At 38.2% G+C, this 26,055-nt stretch overlaps 2 protein-coding genes and 2 pseudogenes across 4 annotated transcripts in view; all 4 read left to right on the top strand.

Annotated features, from left to right (window-relative positions):
• Nucleotides 1–4,051, top strand: part of LOC149052398 (uncharacterized) — an 8,145-nt pseudogene extending 4,094 nt beyond the window's left edge. Inside the window, exons 4-6 of the transcript XR_016183322.1 lie at nt 176–216; nt 1,331–3,252; nt 3,299–4,051. The product of XR_016183322.1 is annotated as an uncharacterized LOC149052398 (transcript). The remainder of the gene's footprint in view (nt 1–175; nt 217–1,330; nt 3,253–3,298) is intronic.
• An 8,091-nt stretch (nt 4,052–12,142) lies between these two features.
• LOC149052397 (uncharacterized) lies at nt 12,143–14,383 on the top strand. The gene is made up of 4 exons (XM_089180900.1): nt 12,143–12,617; nt 12,984–13,135; nt 13,225–13,301; nt 13,877–14,383. Exons 1-4 carry the CDS (start codon nt 12,436–12,438, stop codon nt 14,381–14,383), a joined length of 918 nt encoding a protein of 305 aa, XP_089037026.1. The 5' UTR covers nt 12,143–12,435.
• Nucleotides 14,384–16,070: 1,687 nt separating this feature from the next.
• LOC149052396 (uncharacterized) lies at nt 16,071–18,658 on the top strand. The gene is made up of 4 exons (XM_089180893.1): nt 16,071–16,155; nt 17,389–17,523; nt 17,608–17,780; nt 18,509–18,658. Exons 1-4 carry the CDS (start codon nt 16,071–16,073, stop codon nt 18,656–18,658), a joined length of 543 nt encoding a protein of 180 aa, XP_089037019.1.
• Nucleotides 18,659–24,024: 5,366 nt separating this feature from the next.
• Nucleotides 24,025–25,640, top strand: LOC149052395 (uncharacterized; annotated as a pseudogene). The gene has a single exon (XR_016183244.1). The product of XR_016183244.1 is annotated as an uncharacterized LOC149052395 (transcript).
• Nucleotides 25,641–26,055: the final 415 nt, after the last annotated feature.

Here is a 26,055-nt window from a genome sequence, read left to right as displayed (position 1 = left end):
TGTGAGACTGTGCACTGAAGTTGTTTGTTTTGCGGTTATATCTGTCAAATTTCTAACATGAATAATATATAATATTATGTTGAATTCAATGACAACACAAGAAAGAACAAGAAAGTCTTAAAGTTTGAGTGACAAATATAAAAACTAAATATGGTTCCTCTCTTGTACTTCACAGACAATCGGGATGGTTCAGAAACTCGCGATGCAGCTCAACAGGTACAGTTTCACTGAAAGTTATATGTCTTCATGCATGTGTATTTATGTGTGGGATCTAGTAAGCTGTACATCTTTTCATAAGCTTTAAGGCCCTGGTCAAACATTGTACTCCACATGAGCCAAATCAAATTATTGACTAGTTTTTAGGGCCGACCCAGATTACTTCAGATTGGCTGAATTGTGTCAAATGTCAATCTTATGTGTTGTTAGTCCTGCTTAATTTTAGATAAAAGTCGGCGTTTAAATTCCCAAACAAACATGGTGAACATTCCTGAAGATTGTTATACCAAAGAAATATTCCCAGTTTTTTCTACAATTTCGTTAGAACTGCGAAGGCGGAATCGCATGCTGAAAAATGAGTTTGTGTAATATAGATGTCGATGCCAAGTCAATTATCGACTTGAATTGCAGACCGCTTATTATTAACATCGCAAAAAGGTGCCCGTAGTAACCAATTTCAGCCTTTATTTTCTCTGCTCCTAGCTGAAAACAAACCCGCATCTTGCATTTGTTCTAAACTCTAAAATATCTTTTGAACAACTGAATTTTTTAAGTGTGGTTTATTTTTTACTTTATACTAGACTGTAGTTCTACTACCTTGATAATGGAATTTTTTTCGGCTCATGTGAAGTTTGGCATTTGACCCGGGCCTAAGATGTCAATGCCCAAGATAAGCAAGATTCTTGAGTGGCAAAACCGGTGGAATACTGTGATAATCTTAATTCAAGATTACTTTACAATGTACATACTTACACATACTTTGTTCACCTTTTTTCACTTTCTAATTGAAGGCATCAGTTCAGGTCTAAAGTTTAACTCATTTTACTTGAAAATTTCAAATCACTTACAAGGCAATTTGTGGGCCCTCTTTCACGAAAAGACATATGTTGCAGTACTAAGTGCTGAATACACTGTATGATCAAGACAAGATTATGATATTCAAGATTATGTTCAAAATGGCTTTTAGAGGTTTTTGTTTTCTAAAAAAATTGTTGTGTCAATACAATCATGTAAAATTAAGTCATACGAGATGAATGTAGTCGGTTGCAACTGTATTGTGTAAGTGTTTACTATCATACATAACTTTTGACTTTATTATTTTTCTTAATGAAAGGATTCACTGGAGTCTGACAAGTCTGAACTTGGTAGTTCCGATGAGGGGCAGAGCTGTAGTGAAGATGAAGGCACGGATTATGCAGATTCTGATTCCAGTGATATAGAAGATATGCTGCAGCCAGAGGAAGTAGAATTGCCTCAGCCTTCTCCAATGAGTACCAATCAGCAACGTACCCGAGTAATTCTGACCTGGATTGTTTATTTTGTTTTGGTGTGGCAGTACAAGAACTATGTTAGTGACAATGCCATTGAACAGTTGCTAAAGTTTGTGCAACAGTTACTGTTTTGCATTGGGGAGCTGATCAAGGACCACACAGAGTTGTGTGTTGTTCTTGCCACTAATATTCCAACTTCCCTGTACTCAGCAAGAAAGCTGTTGAAAATTGATCGGGACAACTTTCAGCAGTATGTTGTTTGTCCCAAATGTACGAAACTCTATCAGATGGATGAAGTTGTTATTAATGAGGGTCACCGAACTGTTGCAAGGACTTGTAACAATATTCCGTTTCCACAAGGAAGGCGGCGTAAGATTTGTGAAGCACAGCTTGCTAACAAGGTAACTTTAAAGAATGGAAAAACTAAGTTCTATGCTCTTAAGACATACTGCTACAAGAGCATCATCGAGTCACTAGAAGCCTTACTGAAACGCTCTGGTCTTGAGGAACAGTGTGAAAAGTGGAGAAACAGAGCTAAAGATGATGACTTGTATGCAGATGTTTACGATGGCAAAGTTTGGAAAAAGTTTGGCAACTGGAAGGGCACAAAGGAATTTCTCAATCTGTCTCGATCATTTGGTCTTATGTTGAACGTTGACTGGTTTCAACCATTTAAACATCGGAATGATTATTCGGTTGGTGTAATGTACATGGTATTGATGAATCTGCCAAGAAACATTAGATTTAAAAAACAAAATGTTATTTTGGTTGGTATCATTCCAGCTCTTGCTCATGAGCCCAAGTCTCTTAACCACTTTCTGGAGCCTGCAATCAATGAACTGAAAGCCCTCTGGATAGGTGTTAAGGTTAACACTTGTAACAGTCCATCAACCTCAGTAGAGGTTCGTGCAGCTCTTTTATGTTGTGCTGCTGACATCCCTGCTGCACGGAAACTATGTGGATTTCTCGGCCATTCTGCTAACAGAGGATGTTCCCACTGCTACAAATTCTTTCCTGGTGGCTTTGGAGAGCGCAAAGACTACAGTGGTTTTGACAGAGACCAGTGGCCAAGGAGGACCTCACAGCAGCATCGTCAGGATGCTTACAGAGTCAGAAACTGCAAATCCGAAACTGAAGCTGAAAAGCTAGCCAGTAAACTTGGCACTAGGTATACAGCCTTATTGGAACTGCCTTATTATGAGGCCATTCAAATGTGTGCTATAGACCCTATGCATAACTTATTCTTAGGGACAGCAAAAAGGGTTTTCTCAAAATGGATCGAAAGTGACAATATTGGAAAGGCTGGGCTAGAGAACATTCAAAGCAGGATTGAAGAGATTTCTACATCAACTGATATAGGAAGACTTCCTGGAAACATCAAGTCAAATTATGGTGGATACACAGCTGCTCAATGGAAAAATTTTGTTCTTCTGTACTCAATGTATGCACTAAAGGACATACTTCCAGAGCAACACCTTCATTACTGGCAATCCTTTGTGCTAGCTTGCCGCCTTCTCTGTAAGCCTTGCATTAAAAAACTGACTTAATGCTTGCAGACTATAAACTCATTGACTTCTTAAAGGAATATGAGAAACTTAATGGCAAATTGGCAATATCTCCTAACATGCACCTCCATCTCCACCTCAAAGAATGTGTGGAAAATTACGGCAGCATATACGGTTTTTGGCTGTTTAGCTTTGAACGGTATAATGGAATGTTAGGATCCTATCACACAAACTATAAGACTGTGGAAATACAAATTATGCACATTTATTTATGACATCTTGCACATTTATTTATGACATCTTGCACATTTATTTATGACATCTTGTAGTCTGGCAAATATGCAGTATTGCCTCCCAGAAGAGTATCAAGAATTCTTTTTTGACAATTGCAAAGCCATGTTAGGTTCCAAAGGAGTCTTAGAAAACATTGCAGAACTGCCACAGCTTATGATGGCCTCCACTGGATCATTAATTGGTAAAGAATCTTTATGGGCAGATTTATCATCAATTAAGTTTGGAAGCCCTTACAAGCTGGCCAGACTGGATCAGGATGAACTAGCAGCACTGCGTGTAGTTTATCATACCCTGTATCCAACATTGGCCGAAACATCACCGGCTATGGCTACTTTGTACAAGAAGTACTCATCTCTAACAGTTGCTGGCGAGAGATATGGTTCCACATTAGCCTCAAGACTATGTCCATATGCCCGTGTAACAGCATCATGGTGCGCTGAAAATGGATGCATTGACCCTGGCTTGTTGAGGCCAGGAATTGTACGTTATTACATAGTCCATAGTCTGGAAATTCAAAGAAAGCAATATGTTCATGTTTTTGCAGTTGTGAACTGGCTGAAACCTTCCGAACAAGACTTGGCTTTAAGAACCCACTATCAGTTTGGCATGCAAGAGGCTACGAGACTTCAGGGCCATCTGTATTTCTACCTGTCCAGAGGATTCACTCAAAGTATTTGTCAGCTGAAAAACTTTTCTCAGGACAGAAATACTTGATCATGTCTCCCATCTCCAGGAGAATTTTGTTGTAACTAACTTACAAACGGGGGGGGGGGGGGGAGAGTTTGAAAAGAGATTGATAAGATGTTATATGGCCAGACAAAAAGAAGAATTTTGTTTGTTTACATGTAATGTAAGTGTTTTGTACTAGCTGACATTTTGCTTGTGCATGGTGATAAGCTGAACTTAAATTTTTCAAAGTTTGCTAGTCCTCTCTACTTTTTCTTGTCAGGCATTTTTGCACTTCCATTTAGTATTTCTCACTAGAAGAAAATGTCGTCAATATTTTTTGTTTTTGTTTCCAAGTTTTTTCACCACTTAAATGTACCCTTAATTTACACTAAAATGTGGTTTAAATGCCAGTATAGTTTGGAAAATCTAGACCAAGGTCAGTATTGATTTTAGCCAATCAAATTCAGGAATAGTTTCCAGTCCTTGTGAGACACGGCCATATAATAAGGTACTTTATATAATTTACCAAATTTATTATATGCTTTTGTTTCTGATACATGGAGGTGTGTTTAGAGTACATCTAAGCACCTTTGTAAGGTTTAGCTAGGTAACTATGTGTGGCTGTTGTGGTTCAATTTAAACCTTGCTTTAAATTTTATTTTACTTTGTGTTTAGATATGATAATATCTGTTGATAAGTTTGAAACAAAGGAAAATTTAAACCAGGGATAATACTGAACCACAATAATGATGTACTTATGAGAAACATTACTCTTGAGAGTGATAAATAACTTTTTTCGTGTTCACTTAGTGTCATCTACAAATAAGGGAGATTGGCAGAACTTCAGATTTTTAAATTGACAGTTATACAAACCAAACTCAGTTGGGAGTTTATAACTTTTAAATTATCCAAACCTCCAAAGGCAGTTCAGAGTTGTTAGGTAATTGGTGTTGTGTGACACTGATTGAGCATTGACAATGTTATAAGGCCTTGTATTGGATTAATTATTGTTGTTATCAATGAGTTCCTTTTACAATACTTCGGTTAACAAATAAGGAAATGTACATTTTATTCTTAGCCATTCGCTGTTCACTTTTGCCTTTCTTAGGCTTTTCAGCGGTGTTTTTGCTCTTTTGATTCTGTTAGATTTACTGACAATTTCTTTGTTTTTTTTGTATTGTTGGTGACTGGTGGAACTAATAAAAACAATTTACAGGTCTATTACCTGAAATTCAGAAAGTTGTGTACCTGACGTTGTTGTTTTTTTATTTAAGAAGGCAGGGGGGGGGGGGCTAAGTAGGCTCATCCTCAACTGGTATAACAACTTTTTGGCTCAATCACACAACTATATTATTTGGCCACAGTGGCTCAAATGGCACACCTGTCTTATTTGGCTCAACCAGTTAAATGACACGACTGTCTCATTTAATCCAACCTACTCAAATCACACAACTGCTTCATTTGGCCCAACCGGCTAAAATCACACAACTGTCTAATTTGCCCCTACTTGATTAAGTGACACAACTGTGTCATTTGGCGCAACCGGCTCAATTTGTACAACTGTCTCATTTGGCCCAACTGGCTCAAATCAGACAACTGTCTCATTTGGCCCAACTTAATCAAATGACACAACTGGCTCAAAACACATTTGTCTCATTTGACCTAACAAGCTCAAATCACACCACAGTGTCATTTGGCTCAAATCACAGAACTATCTCAGAAATGTCTCATTTTGCCCAATCCACTCCACTCACATGAATGTCTCATTTGGCTTAACCAGCTCAAATGACACAATTGTCTCTTTTTGGCCTAACCAGCTCACATCCCAGAAATGTCTCACTTGGCCCAACTGGTTCAAATCACACAACAATCTCATCTGATCCAACCGGCTCAAATCACACAACTGTCTCATTTGGACAAACCAGATTAAATGACACAACTGTCTCATTTGGCACAACCGGTTCAACTTGTCTGATTTGGGCCAACCAGATCAAATGACACAGTGGTCTCATTTGGCCCAACCGACTTAAATCACACAACTGTGTCATTTGGCCTAACTGGCTCAAATCACACCACTGCCTCATTTGGCCCAATCAGATCAAATGACACAACTGTCTCATTTTGCCCAATCAGATCAAGTGACACAACTGTCTCATTTGGCCCAACTGGCTCAAATCCCACAACCGTCTCATCTGACTCAAATCACACAACTGTCTTGTTTTGCCCAATCGACTTAAATCACACAACTGTCTCATTTGGCACAACTTGTCTCATTTGACCCAACCGACTTAAATCACACAACTGTGTCATTTGGCCTAACTGGCTCAAATCACACCATTGCCTCATTTGGCCCAATCAGATCAAATGACACAACTGTCTCATTTGGCCCAACTGGCTCAAATCCCACAACCGCCTTATCTGACCCAACCGGCACAAATCACCTAACTGTCTCATTTTGCCCAATCAGATCAAGTGACACAACTGTCCCATTTGGCTCAACCGACTTAAATCACACAACTGTGTCATTTGGCCTAACTGGCTTAAATCACACCACTGCCTCATTAGGCCCAATCAGATCAAATGACACAACTGTCTCATTTGGCCCAACTGGCTCAAATCCCACAAGCGCCTCATCTGACCCAACCGGCACAAATCACACAACTGTCTCATTTTGCCCAATCAGATCAAGTGACACAACTGTCTCATTTGGCCCAACTGGCTCAAATCCCACAACCGTCTCATCTGACTCAAATCACACAACTGTCTTGTTTTGCCCAATCGACTTAAATCACACAACTGTCTCATTTGGCACAACTTGTCTCACTTGAGCCAACCAAATCAAACGATACAACAGTCTCATTTGGCCCAATCGACTTAAATCACACAACTGTCTCACCTGACCCAACTGGCTCATATCACACAACTGTCTCATTTGGCCCATCTCATTTGGCCCAACTGGCTCAAGTCACACAACTGTCTCATCTGATACAACTGGCTCAAATAACACAACTGTCTCATTTGGACAAACCAGATTAAATGACACAACTGTCTCATTTGGCACAACCAGTTCAACTTGTCTTACTTGGGCCAACCAGATCAAATGACACAGTGGTCTCATTTGGCCCAACCGACTTAAATTACATAACTGTCTCATTTGGCCCAACCGGCTCAAATCCCACAACCGTCTCATCTGACTTAAATCACACAACTGTCTTGTTTTGCCCAATCGACTTAAATCACACAACTGTCTCACCTGACCCAACTGGCTCATATCACACAACTGTCTCATTTGGCCCATCTCATTTGGCCCAACTGGCTCAAGTCACACAACTGTCTCATCTGATACAACCGGCTCAAATCACACAACTGTCTCATTTGGACAAACCAGATTAAATGACACAACTGTCTCATTTGGCACAACCGGTTCAACTTGTCTTACTTGGGCCAACCAGATCAAATGACACAGTGGTCTCATTTGGCCCAACCGACTTAAATTACATAACTATCTCATTTGGCCCAGCTGGCGCAAATCACACAACTGTCTCATTTGGCCTTAAACTGGCTTAAATAATACAATGTCTAATTTTGGCTGTCTCGTTTGGCCCAACCAGCTCAGTGCACACAACTGTCTTCTTTGGGTAACCGGATCGAATGACACAACTCGTCTCATTTGGGTCAACCAGATCAAATGACACAATTGTCTCATTGGCACCAACCGACCTAAGTCACACAACTGTCTCATTTGGCCTAACCGGATTAAATAACACAGCTGTCACATTAAGATTCCTTGTTGTTCAAAGAACCATCTCGCGTTTGTGTTTTGGTAAGATGTAGGCAAAAACTGCAAATCCGTTTGCAGAAACATGACGGAAACGAACAACAGCGGAAATGTGCTGGCTTAAATATGACGGAAACGTGACTTGGCATTTCCGTTCCGTTAACGTGACGGAAACACGTAGACTTTAATTTTCACGTTTCCGTAAGACGTAAACATAACGGAAACATGGAGTTGCATGTTTCCGCCACGTTTCAGAAATACGGAAACATGTGATTTCGTCCTGTGTGAACATGAATCCTTTCAAGGAAACAGCAGCAATGTCCCTTAGAGTTCTTTAAACATTCGTCCATTACTCTGCCAATTTCTTGCAGATCTGCCAAGTATACTTTTGAAGTGTATTTGCTGAGGGCGTGTACCTTCACGAACCCAGAGACCTGATTGCCTACCCCAACGAGGATGGGGTATATAAAACTGCACCTGGACAGTTTGAGTCCTTTCCTGAACTGCTAACACCACTGCTCTCCATGGGTCTGGGTCATCACCCTTTGTGAGTAACCTATCACCCACTTCAGGATAACAGGGAACAATAACACTGGAGAGTGGAAAGCACTGTCTCTGAAAGTCGATACAAATGTAAATGCTTGGATCATTAAGATTTTCTGGATCTGGAAAAAGCATAACCTTCCGCTGGATTTTAGAAGAATGGACAATCTTTTTAGTACTTGATGGCCTTACTAAGGCTCCCTTGCTCTATTGGTGGAGTTGCTTTTCAGAGTTATAGATCACTGCCTGGAAGCAATCTCCAACAACAAATAAATGATATTCGTGGCTTACGTTTGTCCTTAGCAGCTGAGTAATAGTTAAAACACATTCATCGCCATCTTCAGCAGAAACAAACATGTTTTCACCTACTCTATAAAGCATTCCTTTGTTGCCATTAACACTGGTGAAATAGATACTACGACATTCTTGTGCCACAACACTAAGGCTTTCACCTGTTATACCTTGATCCCGGCCAAATTGAGCAAGGATGGAATTCCTTTGCACTTCTTCAAACAAATGAACAGGTTTTGATGCTCCAACTAGTATACCGTTAATTTTGGCCAGGTGATTAGCTTCATCACTGAAATATTGTTTGGCATTTTCCAATTCAGCTAGAGATCCATAGTGTGCCTCCTTTGGATAAGAAACAGTTTCTACAAAAGAGTTTTCTTGCGCTTTCAAGGAAGAACGCACCTTAAGAACTTCTCTGCGCAACCCTGCCCTCGCAAAAGTTATTTCAATGTTTTTGAAGTTGGTTGATATTGCAATATAGCGACCAACTGCACGCTCAAAGTTGTAGCACCAAAAGTTATCTGGAGGACCAAAGTTTATCACATCCTCTATAATGTGTGTCAGGTTATGATTGACAGCATGACAGTAAGTTAATCCCTGGCTTTCTTCAAGTAGAATATTATATCTTAAAACAGCTTCGTGAAAAATTGCTGTGGAGTCAATGGTCCACCCATTTCTTCCCTGACAATACAGATACTCAACAATTCTTGCTAAACATTCCCAGGTTTCAAAATGTTCTTCCGAAACAAGGCCTCCCAAAACTACTTCCGAGATGGGGATTGCAAACTTTTGAAAGTCTTTAGCTTTCCAGTACCCTATTCTTGAAAGCCTGCTCGGATATCGAGAAGAAAGAAATTCTGCAGTCCAGGGCACTTTAAATAGTCTTTCTTGAAGTACTTTCTGATCCAAAAGTTGATTAGATAGAAGGAAATTAAGGTTATTTCTTACAACTCCAAGAGCAACCGTGTGCATAACATCAAAAACACAGTGTTTGCGGTAATCAAAACCATATAATGCATGGAGACGATGAAGCACAGACAAACCAGTAAATCCTGATTCTTTTGCCATTTCCTGAGCTACAGTTCTTCTTTCTTCCTGTTCAATTAATTGCAATGTTTCAAGTTCATCAAGAATGTTTCTTTTTGGCCATGGATACCTTGTCGATTTTCAGTAATTTCCATAGTAATAGTGATTACAACCAGGGTCCAAGATACTTCCACATTTGCAGCGTCGACAAGGGTTTTTTCCACAGAAAATTCCCTTACAAACCTCACAAATAGCAGCATGGTCCCCAGTAACACACAAAATAAGATGCCTTAATTTTGCAGGCCCAGAAGGGAAGTTAGGCAATGTAAAGCTATAATTATCAACTGCGATGCCATCCATCTTCAATTTCATCAAGAAGAGGTGACAAAAATGGATCCAGAGATATCAGCCTTCTTTCTGGCAGCAAATACGCAGGCACAAAACCGACAACAAATATCTCAGATTGTTTTTGTCTGTCTTCCTTGGACATATTAGCTATCTGAACTTCAATAGCTCCAGAGCCATGATTGTATCTACCATCAAATGGCTGAAATCCATCCCAATGAAGAATGTACGCTAAGTTTCTTGGATCTCCAGTTGCTTTCTGGATAACATGGGGAAAGTGACTGCACAGGATAAACAGGTTACCAGCTTTTGTCCATCATTTCCATCAGGAGAAGAATTGATATCTTGGACTGAGACAACCCCACCACAATTATCACATTTGGCAGGTAATTGCCACTCTTCCTCAGGATTCCAAAACCACTGAAGCTCTGAGAAACGTCTTCCATCCCATATCTCACTTTTGCATGTGAAACCCCAACTATCTTGATTTTCTTGTCCAAGCCAATGATCCTTTTCAAACCAGTGGGACAGCATTGTTTTGCAAAACACAGGATCACTTGCCCAGAGGTTAATCTTAGGACCTAAGCCAAGATAGTAGTAAGGAATAGTTCCCTTTTTGTTACAGTGAGGACATAAATCATCTTCTGATGACATTAAACCAAAGTGAAATCTGTGGTTCTCATGAAGGCAAATTATGTACTTTTTAGCATCCCTGTAGCTGACAGAATGCAAAATTACCTCTGCATCTTTCCAACATTTTGGCCACAAATGTTGATACTGCTCACTAAATCCCATCATGAATAGTTTCTTTCCCCAGTCCAAGATATGATCAAATCCAATGTTTGACAATTTTAGTTCAAGCTGCAATTGTAGAGCATCAAGAATTACATCTATTATTTGCTCAGTTATTGTTCTGGTTGGGTCTACATCACTTGCATGAACGTGTAATTCATTCGATTCGTTTTCTTCAGGAGTACCAGAATCGAGACTATCCACGAATGTGTCTGAGTAATCAAACATCTCTTGATCTTGGTCCACGGCTTGTAAAACTTCACTAGATGATGACTCCTCAAGGCCTTCTATTTCCTCTTCGTGCAAGCCTAAATTTCCAGTTACCCTTGAACTGCTATGTTCACGCTTACGATGTCTGAATGCGGTCGCTCGTGAGACAGGCATGCCGTTGCAATCGTTGCAAGCCCAATGAACATGCTCTGACTGGGAATCCTCGCAGGTAAAAATACAAATTTCCCAGGTTGTATCCACGCAAAACGCCATAATTTGTCAAATCTCGAGTTTTCCTTGATTGCCTCTTAAGTTAAAAGAGGGTTTCCCTTGCCTTTCGAATGATGCATAAGGAACATTTCGAGTTATGCACAGAACTTTTTCCTGTAACACTCGATCGTGCGCGCTCATCCGCCATATTGAAATTGAGCCGACGGTGAAAATATCAGCGGATATGTAAATTACCGAAAACATGACTGAACGCCACCAATGAGAAACGTCCAAAGAACAGAGGCGGGGAAATTAGCCACTCAAGAGAGGTAATATATTACAAAAAACATTCTCGCGCGCTTTTTTTAGCATTCAGTTAAAGGAAATGGTGGGCGAACATAGTGGGAGTCGTTCTCGTGCTTTTCTAACACCAAGACCTTCCTCTCCCGACGGTTGTTTCGCATCCCAAATGGACAGCCCTGAAAGTGGAGACACTGATGATGTATCAAGTGAAAACGACAACCTACGAACATATACACAGAAACAAAAAGTTAGACCAAAACAGCTTCCCTTTCCCGCCAGTTTGCTGGAAGGAAAAAGTGATGATGTTATTGTTTTAGATATAAATGTCTCTCGTAAGTTGTCGTTTAGTTTTCAATTTCGAAATTAATGCAAAATGATTCTCTTCTGTAATTCCCGATTGACAGTGGTGTTTTTTCAAAACTTCAGGGTGGACGTGGGAGGAAGTCAAGGGGTAGGTCATGAGCATCTTTAACGATGAGAGCATTGCGAAGAGATTTGTGGAAGAGGAAATAACCGGAACTACTTTACTCTCCCAACGCATTCTAAACGACAACTCGATGGAAAGGCTTGGCCTTAACACGATTGGGAAGAAAGAAAAGTTTTCTTCATCAGTTCAGAAACTAGGTTAGTAGAATTGAGCTTAAATATTTTAGATTAGGCTTACTGTGAGGAAGACACAGGGAAAAAATGGTTTCTGTGAAACATTTATAATCCGTAAGCTTCTTAAGCCCCACTGGGCGAAAAATTTAGCATTTGATCACAAAGGATTAACTGGGAGAAATGCTTTCTTTTCAGTTTCCAATACATCTGTCAGTGAAGTTCTCGCGGGCTTCATGGTGTCACGTGGCTTTTCCCGCTTAGAAAGTGATTATTCCAGAGTAATTTTAAAACGTTTTCTTTATTTTTCTCATGGCATGGGCTTCTACCAGTAACTGAATTCCATGCTTGTATTGTATATAGCTTGCATTGTCGATGTCCTCACATGGTTCTCTCCTTTCTCTTTTTTTTTTTTCTTTTTTCTTTTTTACTAGTCACTAAAAGAGGATCTGTAAATGCTTGTACTTCTGTGGCGGGTAAAAAGCTGGATGGCAGACAAAAAGGAAAACTAACCCTTCCAGATATCAGATCTCTTGATCCTGCTACAAAGTCAATTTACCTAACAGTGTAAGCATGATGTAACTACAGTATCACTGTCATAGAAAATGAATGTTTTCAGTGAAATTTGAAGAAAAAATATTTTGCAAGGCCTTTGGTCTCCGACTGTGAAGATCATAACAACAGGCATTTGCTTAGTGTTGAGACAAATCAGACCAATAGATATTCAATATCTGGTCATTTGCACATGGAAATCATGGTACTTAAAGCTTGTATGTGGTGGTATTTTTAAGACTATTTATCTTCTTGCTCTTTCTAGGGTATTTTGAGACTGCTAAATATCATCCAATACTCCTTGCCTCAAGAATTAATACTGCTGCATTTATTACTGTTTTAAAGCTACATCCTCCTCACTTCTTTTTTTTTATTCATTAGACGAACACGCATCTGTAGGGCCACAGAAAATGAGTTTCCTGGTAATAGTATTTCAACATTTAGAAGCAATCCAGAGGCAAGAAAACAACTAGACAAGTTAGTGAAGCAACTGGCTAATTCATGCTCAATTGAAGAAGTTAACTTTGGAGAAGGTACACTGTAGCTACATGTAGACAAGTTGTTTTCGCTTCTATCAAATTTATTATTATGTTTCAAACTTCCATCATGTGTTTAATTGCAGAGGGTATCCGGTCACATACAATGTCAGTGCTCAATGAAAGAAGGAGGATGGTCACCCTCGGAAACAATTATGAGGAAGTATGTTTAAACAAAGAACCCCTCTTCATATTAACTTATTTAGAAAAGAGGAAGCTACCCTTAACAGCATACATTTTTTTGCGTGTTTATGTGCAGAGTTGTTCTCTCACATGTACTATATTGAACACATCTATTTAGGATAAAAGGAAGTCAAGCGACAGTACAAGTAAAGGTGAAGGAAGCCCACCATGCTCACAGATGAAAAGGCACAAAAGTGATCACAAGTCAGATAATCAGAGTGACACTGAAGATTCCAGGTCAAGCAATGCTGACTATAACTGAAGAAGGATCACGCACAAATGGTAATCGTCAATTATAAATTTAAAGGGTAATGTCTAGTTCCATGAAATATTCATACCTCCCCCACAAAAGGGGTTCTTTTACAAGAACCCCCACCCCTCTGGAAAGTCCAATTAAACTTGATACATTTCTTTAAATTTTTTGGACTTTGAGAACCCCACCCCACCCCTCCACCCCTCACAGGAATTTCCAATCCCTTACAAGGACATTGTATCAGATATAAAAGAGTGGCTGAAATAGGACTTTTCTTTTTAGTTCTTATTTGGACTACCAAGGAACAGTTAAGCCAAGGAAAACTAGGAGGAAGAAGAGGAAGTAGTGCATGTACGATTATCTCTATATTTCTTGCTGAATTGGCATCAAAATCTTGTAAGCTGTTACTGCCACATCATGGAAGGCTTTGTAATAAGTGGCATTCTGCTGTAGCAGAAGCGATTTCTGAAGGGAATAGTATATATGATAGATATGTTGATAAACCGGGCATACTTCTTGATGTTCATGATGTGGGGGAAATATATGAAACAAGCCTAGAGAAACATATGCACATTTCAGAAACGAAACCTGTTTGGTTATCGCCTTCAACTGATCCTTTTTCATGCACTTTGGGTTTTAATCTTACTCAATTTTCCCTGCAAAGAGGGCAACATTTTGCTTTTTTTATTTGCCATAAAAAGTCAGTCTTAATTGTAAGTGATGGCACTGGTAAAGTCTTGGTTATAGATACCCATTTCCATGCTGATACAAACAGTGGAACATATTTTATTTGTGGGAAAAGCAGATGAGGATGCATTGTAATTCACCAAAAATTACCCAGGGAAAACAGTTGGTACTCTAACTGAAGTTTCATTTGCCGTTTTTGTAGACTGAAATTACTTGTGCATGCACCATTGATATAGTTTTCACAGGTTCTTGGGCTTAAAATAGAAAAACAGCCATCTGGCATTTTCCCTTGTCTTTCTGTTTATGGAAGATGGAAAAAAATCACCCACCAGTTATATTTTGAAACACTGCCAACGAATGAATCCATATTTATGGCAAGGAGAAAAGAAAAGGTCACCTTGCCTATCATGTAAACATGATCAATATAAAGTAAGAGATTATATGGATAGGCAGGTTACCTCACCTAGGTGGAGTCCCCCAACCTTCATGTAAACAGGCCCCTAGGATGGTTTTAAGATGGTTTCAGTTGCTCAAGGCTGTGCTCTAAGGAAAATTTCAGGGAGCCCTTCGGGCTCCCAAGCGTTTTAGTTTGGGTGCCCATGCCTAAAAGATGGTCGCCCAAATCAAAATTTCGGGGAGCCCTTCGGGCTCCCAAACATTTTAGCTGAGGTGCCCGGGCCTCCTAGTTGGTCGCCCAAATTAATAAATCAGTCAGTTAGTTATTAAAAATTAAACAAGCTGCCATGAATTTCCGCAACGAAACCCGCGGCCGCCCCAAAACTATTATCTTTTTTGAATAAGTCATCTTGTTGGAAAGTCATCGTTTAAGAGCAGAACAGAAGTATTTTCTTTCCTATGTTATCGGTGAAAAGTTCAAGACAAATGAGCTTTTTGTGGATTCGGTCGATTTTATTTTTAGTGCGTGATACGTAATAACTTGTCACGACACCAAGGACAATGCGGGACTTATAGAGTTTATACCCGTTTCTAAAACAATCACAAAAAAACGTATCTTTTCTTTTTTATACATCGTGTTTTACTGGAAAAACAATCTTATTTCCGTTATGTTTTCGCCTCGCAGACACGGCAGTAAAAAGCCGGCTAAAATATTAAATTAGCATAGAAGAGCGACTCCCGTGTTTATTCAGCGATTTATTAATCGCCGACCGTACTTTACGCCTATCAGAGCAGAAGTAACAACTTCTTTTGAAAAACTAGCTGATGAGCCATCCCAATTTAAAGGAAAAATTTTAATGCTATTGGAAAAGCCGTTAAAATCGAAAACTGTGCAGCTAGTCAAGTTCAAAGTCAAGGATTATGCTACATGTGAATTCACGTTGAACGACCTTTGAACATCAACGCGCGCCCTATGGAACAACATTTTCTTTTAAAAGAACGACTCCCGTGTTCATTTAGCGATTTATTAATCGTCGACCGTACTTTACGCCTGTCAGAGCAGAAGTAACAATTGCTTTTCAAAAACTAACTAACGAGCCATCCTAATTTAAAGGAAAAATTATAATACTATTTGGAAAAGCGGTTAAAATCGAAAACTGTGCAGCTTGTCACGATCAAAGTCGATGATTATGTTACACGTAAATTCACGTGGAACGACCTTTGAATATCAACGCGCGCCCGATTGAACAACATTTTCTTTTTTTTTTTACTGTAAATCAACAAACCAACACCAGCCAGTCGCCCGGCCGGGCGACAAGGAAAATATTTTCAGTCACCAGAGGCCAAATGTTAGTCGCCTCAGGCGACCGGGCGCCGTTAGAGCACAGCCTTGTTGCTTGTACATGGCTTTAGATGGTTTTAGTTGGTTGTAGATGGTCTGAATCAGTTGTAGATCAGGTTTTAGCTGGTTGTGGATGGTTTGAGTTAGTGGCAGATGGTTTGAGGTGGTTGTAGATGGTTTGAGTTGGTTGTAGATGGCTTGAGTTGGTTGTAGATGGATACAGATGCTTCCAGATGGTTTCAAATGGTTACAGATCACTCTAGATTTTTAAGAAGGTTATAAATGGTTCCAGATAGTTTAAGATGGTTCTGAATGGTTTTAGTAGATTCAAGATGGTTGCCAATTTTTTTTACATGGGTCAAATGATTTAAGATGGGTTTATATGGTTTTAGATAGTTTCAAATGGTTTAAGATTACTTTGGATCCTTTTAGTTTGTTTTCAGGTGTACATATTGGTTTTAGTTTGTGTTAAGGGGGTTAAGGTCAGGCCATGCTTTAGTATTTCCCTTTCTTTGCACCTTATGTGTTTCCTACATAAGTTTTGTCTTATATATTAATACAGTAAAACCCAATTGAACTAAGTGTTTTGAATAAGGTACTACATACGAGGATGTTAATGCAGAAGGTCATATTCACAGTTGACTTCTGATAACTTTCAAATGTTATTCGAGCCAGCATCTAGCAAATGAAACAAAAATCATTGGGGTGCTTTAGATTTACATGTTTTTTATTCATTTGCTATGGCTATTTTTTCCTCGCTCTCTCTCTCCCTCTCCTCTCTCTGTGTCTCTCTATCTTTCAATTTGTTTTTATTTGTTATTTTGCATCTTTTTCAGTATTTTAAGGTGTACAAAATTGATGTGGTATTTGTACCACACAATATAGATACAAAAAGAAATACTTTTAAAGAGATCTTGAAGAAGCTCAGAACTTTAATTTTATGGGACTGCATGCACAGACCTCTCCTCCCAGACTTTGCAAATTAGAGCATATAATAACAGTTTCCTTTTTTCAATAGCCTTTTTAGCTACTGTAAAATGTCATCTAACTGTTTTAAGTCATATTAATGTGATAAAGTAACTGGAAAATATATTTTTCCAATTGAATAAAGAGAGAAAGTTTCTAAAGAACCTGTGGTGCTGCATTTGTGGGGAAATATAGCAAGAAAATTCTGTTTGATTTACTGAGTTGATAATATGAATTTACCATCATAAAGTGTTTCAAAGTTGACTTTTTGAGTGTCAGCCCTAAAGTAGCTGTGACTGCATGTGCGTTGTCGGTGACAGTTAGTTCAAAGTTTTCTTGTTTGTCAAACTGCTAAACCAGTTAGAATTTTACTTTTCTTGGTTTTTTCTTTTAGTGTGAAACATTACCTTTTTTTCTGGTCAGCACTGCGGATAAACAACCACAATGCGAAGTGTAGTAGTGGTTCCAGAGTGCTTGATGGACACAAGAGGACAGAAAAGAAACTAGTGAGGAAACAAAGTGGCTTTAATGCTTTCACAAGGGAGTTTCTCCACAAAGGTAGTCATTCTTGATCTAGCTGAATTTGTGCTTTACATCTTACCTTTTAAGTTGAAAAATGCATCATTTCCTTTTATTCCACAGAACAAACTGGTGGAAGTGCAGAGGTCTTTTGCACCATCGGAGAAAAGGGGAGGAACTTGTCTGACTCAGATAGAGATGCCTACAAAAAGGTGGCAACAGATTCAGGGTCAGCTGTGTCACTACCCTCAGCTGATAAACAAGCCAAGAAGATAATTGGCAACATCATGAAACAGGTCAGCTAGTAATAATCATAGTCATTATCATCATCATTATTACAAACTTACAATGATATTTATCACATTTTGTGATGTGAACTTTGTGGTTTATAAATGACCAAGTTCAACTCACCAGGCTGTATAAAGACTGGATTTACAAGTTCTTGAAATGATATACCCAATACATTTACTGACCTTATGACTTTGTTTAATTTGTAAACTGGTCTTAAATTGTGCTATAATAGCAAACAAGCATTTCGTATTGAATTTTTCTGTTCGACATTGATTTTCATTGATCAGCATTAATTTATCAGTTTTCTTATTGTTACATTTATATTACTGGTAGATTGACTGTTGTCAAGTAAAATTATGATATTTATCTGTGTGGATTGTAATTTAAGATATGCCAAAAGTTTTCCCCTTTCTTATAATTTTACAGTTGGTCACTAGGTGTCTCAGCAACTCTTAATAAACAATGAAAGTTATTCTTAAACTTACTCATAATTACCTGTTTTAAATATCTTACTTTTTAGGTTTTTTCTTTTCCTTGATTTACACAACTTTCTAAGTATGCAAGCTCAGTAATTTTCATGTAATTAAATGTTTGTCACCATACACTCCCATCATGGAATACAACTTTAATCCAGCACTAAACAAACTGACATTGCTTAAGTAATGAGTATATATGTTATCACACTTATTTGGTTCTTCTAATTGTTACCAATCCTTATCAATGTTTTACACAGGTTGCAGAACTGGAAACACTTGGTGGTCATGCACTGATGTTATGTGCTTATGATGGTGTTTGTTACCAAGGTTCAGCTGGGATTGGTGACAGCCTTTTAAAAACAGACATCATCGAAACATTTGCAAGTAGATTACACTGTGAGTACTGACTGTAGATATGCATTAATTAGCACTTCACTCTTGATACATGTATATACTTTCAGAAGCTCATTCTAATTTTACTTGTAATGTTGAAATCTTTCTGCAAATTTTTGCGCTTGAGAATTTGTGAATTGGATTTTTCCATACATGAGTTGACGAAAAAAAGGAAAAACAATTAGTAAAACCAATTACCTGTTAATTCCAATTTGCATTTCATTCCTGCACTCAAAACATAAACAGAACCTCAAAAAAAAGTTATCGAGGGCAGTAGTCCCGGCACTCAATTTCTGTTACTCTTAGTGTACATCTGTGTTCTTAAATATCAATATAATCTCAAGATATTAAAACAATAAATGAATCTCAATGAAATTCACTACATTGATGCTTAGATCAACAACTTATTACACCAAGCATCTCGTTTCTTAAGAACTTAGAAAAGAAAGCATTATATTTCCAGTGAAAATAGGTCCTTAGTTTATAGGTAATTCCCTGGTGGAAAAGCAAGACGTGTCAGTAAAACATCTACGAGAAGTGTTCAACTTCAAATACAGTATGCGTTTTTGTAGCATATATTTGCCTTTATCCATGCACATGCGGATTAAGGTCTTCGAAGATCTAGCTGATGTTCCTCCAAATTATTGAAAAATATCTTTGTATACTCTTTCCACTGAAATGGCCGCATTCAGTTTCAGTTGACCCATGATTGAAAACTACATCTCCATAAACTACTATTAGAAGCATTTATGGGGTCAATAGCTGTTTTACACTCAGCTTCTGCCTTTTCTGCGATTTGTTGAAATACGAAAAAAAGTCAGTCTTCTTTCCCAACATAAATTTTATTTCTGCTTTTAATGTATTGATGTGGCAATTCCCTTTATCTATGGCTATGATTTCTGTATAAGTGTCATATTCAACGCAACAAGGAGTGACTTTTAGCTTCGTTTTTTTTTTTTTCCAGTCAATTTCTGTCTTTGTATTTTGTAGTTTAACTTGTCGGAAACAGAGGAAGTAAAATGCCTTACGCTAAGATACAGCAATTGGGAATTTCATTTAATAACCTTCCCTTGGATTTAAAGAAAGAGATTGGTGTTATTCCGCCTAAACCGTCTCTTTACGGAAGCGGCCAGCGCCGAAAGCTGTGGCTCGCCCGTCATGACTGGAGCTTTGGTATTTCTTTGCCTGTACCCTCCATGGATAGTTGCACGACCCCTTCAGCCACCACTCACACATCAACTTCTCCTACGCCCACTCCTTCCCTTGTTAATTCGTCGACCTCCTGTTAATTAGTACTCCCGGTTTAAGTTAAAAACCACTGCTATTCAAAACCGTAACAATACCAACTCACAACAAACTAACTACTAATAGAACTTACAAACACCTCAGTCGAAAAGATGAAATTTACACAATATACATTCTTCCTTCACTTTGACACAACCTCATCACACACACGTTCTTTAAGTGTTCATCAGTCATCTGCAACCAGAGCCACAGTGAGTGTTGACCACTGTACTTCCCGCACATCCATTATTCTTGGTACTCCTTCCTAATCTCAACGCAGCACTTCCTCTGCTGCTGGTTTTATCGTTTCCAAAGGTGAGCAAGTTTTTGTGTCTAGTGCATTAGCACGCAGACACGATGGAAGAGAGTACGGAATTCGAAAAGCACTTTATATACGCCACATTTGAGCACGAAATATGATGTTTTAATCATAGTTTACCTTACGTGACAGATAACATGAAGTGTACACAGATTTTCAACCAGTGGAATGTGTAACCATGTCGATATTTTACCGTTATAATTTCGGAAACTGTCGGTTGACCAGTTGGATTCAAGTAGAAAACCGCAAGAGTCGGCAATTGAATTCATGGACGAAAATATGACGATGACTCTGATCTTTGACCACCATGTGCCTTGAGGAAAGGAGGAATTTCACACTTGTGGATCACACTTCGGAAAGTTGGTGAGTATCCTTTTGCTCTTGTAAACTTTATGATGAACTTCTATAACGTTGGTTTCTCAGTATGCCACAGCTTTCGAAGTTTGAGTCAATGTGGTCGAGTAAAAGACTTTAAAGGATGTTTTAAGTGTTCGATCGATGCTCTCCACGCCAACAGAATAGTCATGCTGCGATGTTGTTTACGATGCGTAAAGGAAAGAACTTCAGCTTCGTGAGCTCCATTTGGGGAAAAGAAAAGGCCTTAAAGGCAAACATTGAGCCCCTTTTGTGGAAAATTGAGCCCCTTGTGGGGAAAATTGAGCCCCTTGTGGAGATTATTGAGCCTGCCCGTTTGGAGATTACACAAAATGTATATAGAAGAGCGAGAAACCTGACTGATGTTAAAGGAAAGACTCCTTTGACTGACGAAACATCTGCGAAAGCTGTGGTATATATGAACAGAATAAGTTATGTTAGTAGCAGTATAAATGTGATTAAACATAATTTAAGCGATTTCTCGAAAACAACTGATGTGGATATGTTGTGTTCACGTGGAACAGATGAAATTGATACACATTTCAAAATAGCTGACCAAAAACAAAAGAAACGACGTAGAAACCGAGAGCCGTCGAGAGTCTCGATGAAACGGATTGTGCAGTTTATGAAAAAAAGAAAAACAAGATATAAACTTAAGGTCATCATTAGGAAATATATTCCTAAGTCTTCAAGGTTATACAACTTTGCTACTGACTATAAGTTGTGTGACATAAGATATCTTAAGAGATGTGACAGTTTTTTCACCAGCTTTGTTAATCTAAGCAAACCAATCGTAAATAAGCTTTTGAAGAAATCAAGCAGCCATTCTAGAAGATTTTCTGTATTAAGAATGAAGCTTATGACTTCAGGTGATACTGAATTAAATCCAGGCTCTCAACTACATGTAAATGTCAACACTGAAACTACAGTATCAGTTGGTTCCTCCATATTGTTAAACTTTCGGTTACGTCACCTGGGATTGAGACCCCTAGATGTTGGGGGTGCTGTTTTTTTAGAGCTGTTTGTCATCAGTTATATGGTGATCCATGCCATCACTTGCAGCAGTAAAACATTATAATTCCAGAGCAGGGGAAAACTTTAATGAAGTTAAAATATTATTGCTTGCCCCTACTGGAAAAGCTGCTTATGGTATCAAAGGGAACACAGTACATAGTGCCTTGGCAATACCAGCATGCCAGTCTCTAAAGACATATAAACCTCTTGACTCAAGCAGACTAAATACCCTCAGATGTAAACTTCGTGCTGTTCAGCTTATATTTCTTGATGAAATATCAATGATAGGCAATACTATGTTAAATGTCCAAATAAATAATAGACTTAAGGATATCAAGGGTAGTAAAGAGGTATTTGGAGGTATTAGCATAATTGCATTGGGTGATTTGTTTCAACTAGAACCTGTTATGGACAGTTATATGTTCAAAGATATGAAGAACTCAGATTATGGATCTCTTGCCCCCAATTTATGGCAAGAACATTTTACAATGTTTGAACTGGACGAAATTATGAGACAAAGGGAAAGTAGAGAATTTGCTCAAATTCTAAATAGATTGAGAGAAGGTAATCACACCCAAGATGATATTGCAAAACTGAAAGAAAGATGCATTTCAGAACACTGTATGAATTACCCAATTGATGTTCCTCATTTGTTCATTCAAAACTCAAAAGTTGACGAGTTTGATATTAGAGTTTACAGGGCAGCTACTGGTGACAAATATACCATCAAAGCGTTAGATAGTGTTACAGGTGCAAATTCTCTAGAACTCAGAGATAAAATCTTCAAGCAAATACCAAAGGATCCCAGGAAAACAAAGCAATTAGCTTCAAATCTTCAACTTGCTAAAGGGAAAGAATAGAAATAGCCATAAATGTAAGAACTGATGATGGTATCACAAATGGTGCTGGCAGCATCATCAAGATAATAAAATTGTATGACACAAATATACCATCTGGTATAATTTGGGTTCAATTTCACTATGTGGATGTTGGTGAGAAAACCAGACATGACAACAGACATGTGTATGTCAATGGCATTGAATGCACATGGACCCCCATCAAAGCTGTCACTGCACAATTTGCAGTTGGAAGAAATAGAACAGCTCAAGTTGTAAGAAAGCAGTTTCCACTTAGACCTGCAGTAGCAAAAACAATACATAGATCACAGGGTGACACTGAAACTAGAATAGTTGTTAACTTTAACACCAGAAGAGCAATACCTCATGTACATTATGTAGAACTGAGCAGAGTAACAACCATTGAGGGATTGTATATTACTGACCTTTGTGAAAGCAAAATAGTTGTTAATCCTGAAGTAAAAGCAGAAATGCAACATTTAAGAAAAGACCGGCACCTCAAGCTTTCCATAATTCCAATTTATAAAACAGATCCAACAGCTTTTAAGATATGTTTTCTTAATTCAAGGTCATTGCATAGACATATTGAGGACATACAAAAAGACTTAAACTACTCAAACATGGATGTAAATGTATTCTCAGAAACACGGTTATGTTACTTAGACAGTGATACTGACTACAGCATCACTGGGTATACCCTATTTAGAAATGACAGTCAACTTGACGTTTTCAGTACAAGACCTTATGGTGGAACTGCAGTGTACAGTAAAATTCCTTTTCTACCTGGATGTCCAGTTTGCAACAACACTGGTGGTGTTGAAATAACTATCATTAAGGTTACAACAGTTCCACATATTACCATAATAGGCATATATCGGTCACCAAGAGTGCCAATTAGACAAATGTGTGTAGCATTGATCGGACTTCTTACCCTTGATATTTCAGGTTTCAAAGTTTTCATTGGCGATTTCAATATCAATTGGTTAAGTGAAAAAGACGAGATTCCTCTTTATAATCTATTTATAAGAGATCACAGTTACAGACAACTGGTATCATGTTCTACTACTAATAACAGAACCACTATAGACCATGTCTACACTAATTTACCTGAATCACAAATCCATGTACACATTTTAGAAACTTATTTTTCTGATCACAAAGCAATCTGTGCATTGATTCAAAAATAGACCTTTATGGTTTTCTTGTCACCTTCACTGTAACTTCCATGTGTTTTTTTTTTGTCTTAAAGAGAATATTCATAGTTAATGAGTACAAAAAAATGAAATTAACTCAAATGTACACCTTAGATACCAATCATGCACTGTGATTGACATTTAAGGGGTAATCTGCAGATATGTGATATGCAACACATATCCAGGTATGTTTATTTTATGATTATTGCTTTTGTGCCCTGTAGTACATACAGATTGCAGTTTTCTTTGATACCTGTTCTACAATCCACAGTTACTGATACCATTTATTTCTCTTCGCTCTCCAGGTAGACACACCTCGGTTGTAATAGACAACAACAATGAACAACCTAACAGGATACATTCATAACGTATCCCCTGTTAAGCACTCCAACAAGACTCGCTATTTTGATATGCTTACTCAAATAGAAGCGACCAAAGTACGTGGAGTCTGTTTCTCTTCAAGCAAGCATCTTGACTTTGAAAGATGCAGCAAACAAAAGTCCCCAGTAAAGATTAGCAACTTCACTATTAAAAATGACAGTGTTCTCATGAATGTAAGAGTCCAAATAGAGGAACTGAAGGAGGTCACTTTTCTTCAAGAAGAGATTCCCTCGACTCTAAACATCTCGATGCTCTCGAATGTCACCAATAACCAGCTTATTAATCTCAAAGCCAAAGTGGTCCACTTATCTGGAGTGAAGAAAATAATCGCAAGAGATGGCACGAAGTCGAAAGCTGATTGTTGCCTCCTAGATCCATCTGGATCAATCAAACTAACCCTGTAGGAGGACCTGATTACAGAAGTTGCAGACGATAACACAAATAACGTCTGTAACCTTAGTGACGAAGGATAATGACAACTACTCCATTTACCTTACTACACCAAAGCATGACTGTTCCATTCCACCAGCTGATCCTTTCCCAGAGGAAGTAGCTTCACCAGGTGATTTGCCAGACTACTTCACCCAAACATCAACAAATGCTGAAGTCCTTGGTGTTCAAAATTTCATGTGCTATCGCCAATGTTGCAAATGTAACAAAAAGCTTCCAGCAACACCAGGGAATGTAGTAAAGTGTGAAACATGTGGCCTCAGGCAGAAAGTGTCTGCTTGCAGCAGTCAGTACCACTTGCAGACATTGCTGAGACATGATGACATTAACACCACTGTAGCATTTTTAATGATACTTTGCTCAGTGCCTTACAGTTGTTTAAAGTTGACGCTAAGCAGTCATTAAGTGAAGATATTGTTGTTGAAGCATTCCTAAATACACCAATGCTCTTTGTTACCTTTGATGAGAAAACTAAAGCTGTGGCTGCAGTCAGTGTTGCAGAGAACTAAACTGCAGCAAGAACCAAAATAATGGTAAAGATCAGAATGCATCCACTCTATATTACCATTTAACAGGATACCAAAGCATGTATCTTTCACTAAAGACAAAAATGTTCATGTTATTATCACTGGGACAATGTTCTGTTATAGCATTCCCCTTCTCCCAAGTGACTTTTTGTATTTAAAAGTATTTAGATATTATATATTTTATTGAGTTTGTACATTCAATTGAAAACTGCAACTGAAGTACATTTATGAACAGTATTTTTAATGCTTACACATTGAGAAGAGAAAGTTTCAACAGTAACTCAAGGCTTTTAATGCAGATTACTGATGTTGCCACTTATAATTTTCAATTACAAAAGTAAACCGTCTCAGTTGAAACCTTCAGTAATTATCAAGTAGTAGAGCTGTTCGCATTCCTTCATACTCTCCTGTTGTTAATCTTTCTATTTCTTTTTTATATTACAGTTATATGTTCATTAAATTTTCTGATGTAAAAGAAAATAAATCACAATTCCTAACTTGAATCATGTTTTGTTCTTACTTATTGTATTAAATACATACAGTTACGGTTCCTTTTGTAATGCAGGCTGTTTTTTACAATAAACTTGTTCATCCCTGATGTCTATGTTCCAGTCTCTGTATTTCAGATTTTAGCCACCTAACCTTGCAGCTAAACTTATTTTAATCAATTCTTGTTCAAATTGTTGAATTGAACTTGCAAACCTACACAAAACAAGACCCCACGGAAGTACCGCTAAAACCCAGCACTAGACACGTACGCATTGCGGACCTATTTTTTATCTCTGACTTTGTAAAGTTCAGTGTTAAGCGTGTTAACCACTCAAAGTGACGGGCTTATTACGTGTGAAAAGGAATTAGGGATTTCCATGAAACAAAGTGATCACGCTGGAATGAAAGACTAGTGTACTCTTTTGTCTCCTAAGTATTTAACACCAACGTTATTTACTTTGTAACCCTTTTTACGCAGACACTAATTTGGAGTGCTGTTACCAAGCACGGCCTGAAAAATAC

This window comes from Pocillopora damicornis, chromosome 1 (genome assembly GCF_964200805.1).
Source record: "Pocillopora damicornis chromosome 1, jaPocDami1.2, whole genome shotgun sequence".
NCBI lineage: Eukaryota > Metazoa > Cnidaria > Anthozoa > Scleractinia > Pocilloporidae > Pocillopora > Pocillopora damicornis.
This window is presented reverse-complemented; position numbering and strand designations above follow the sequence as displayed.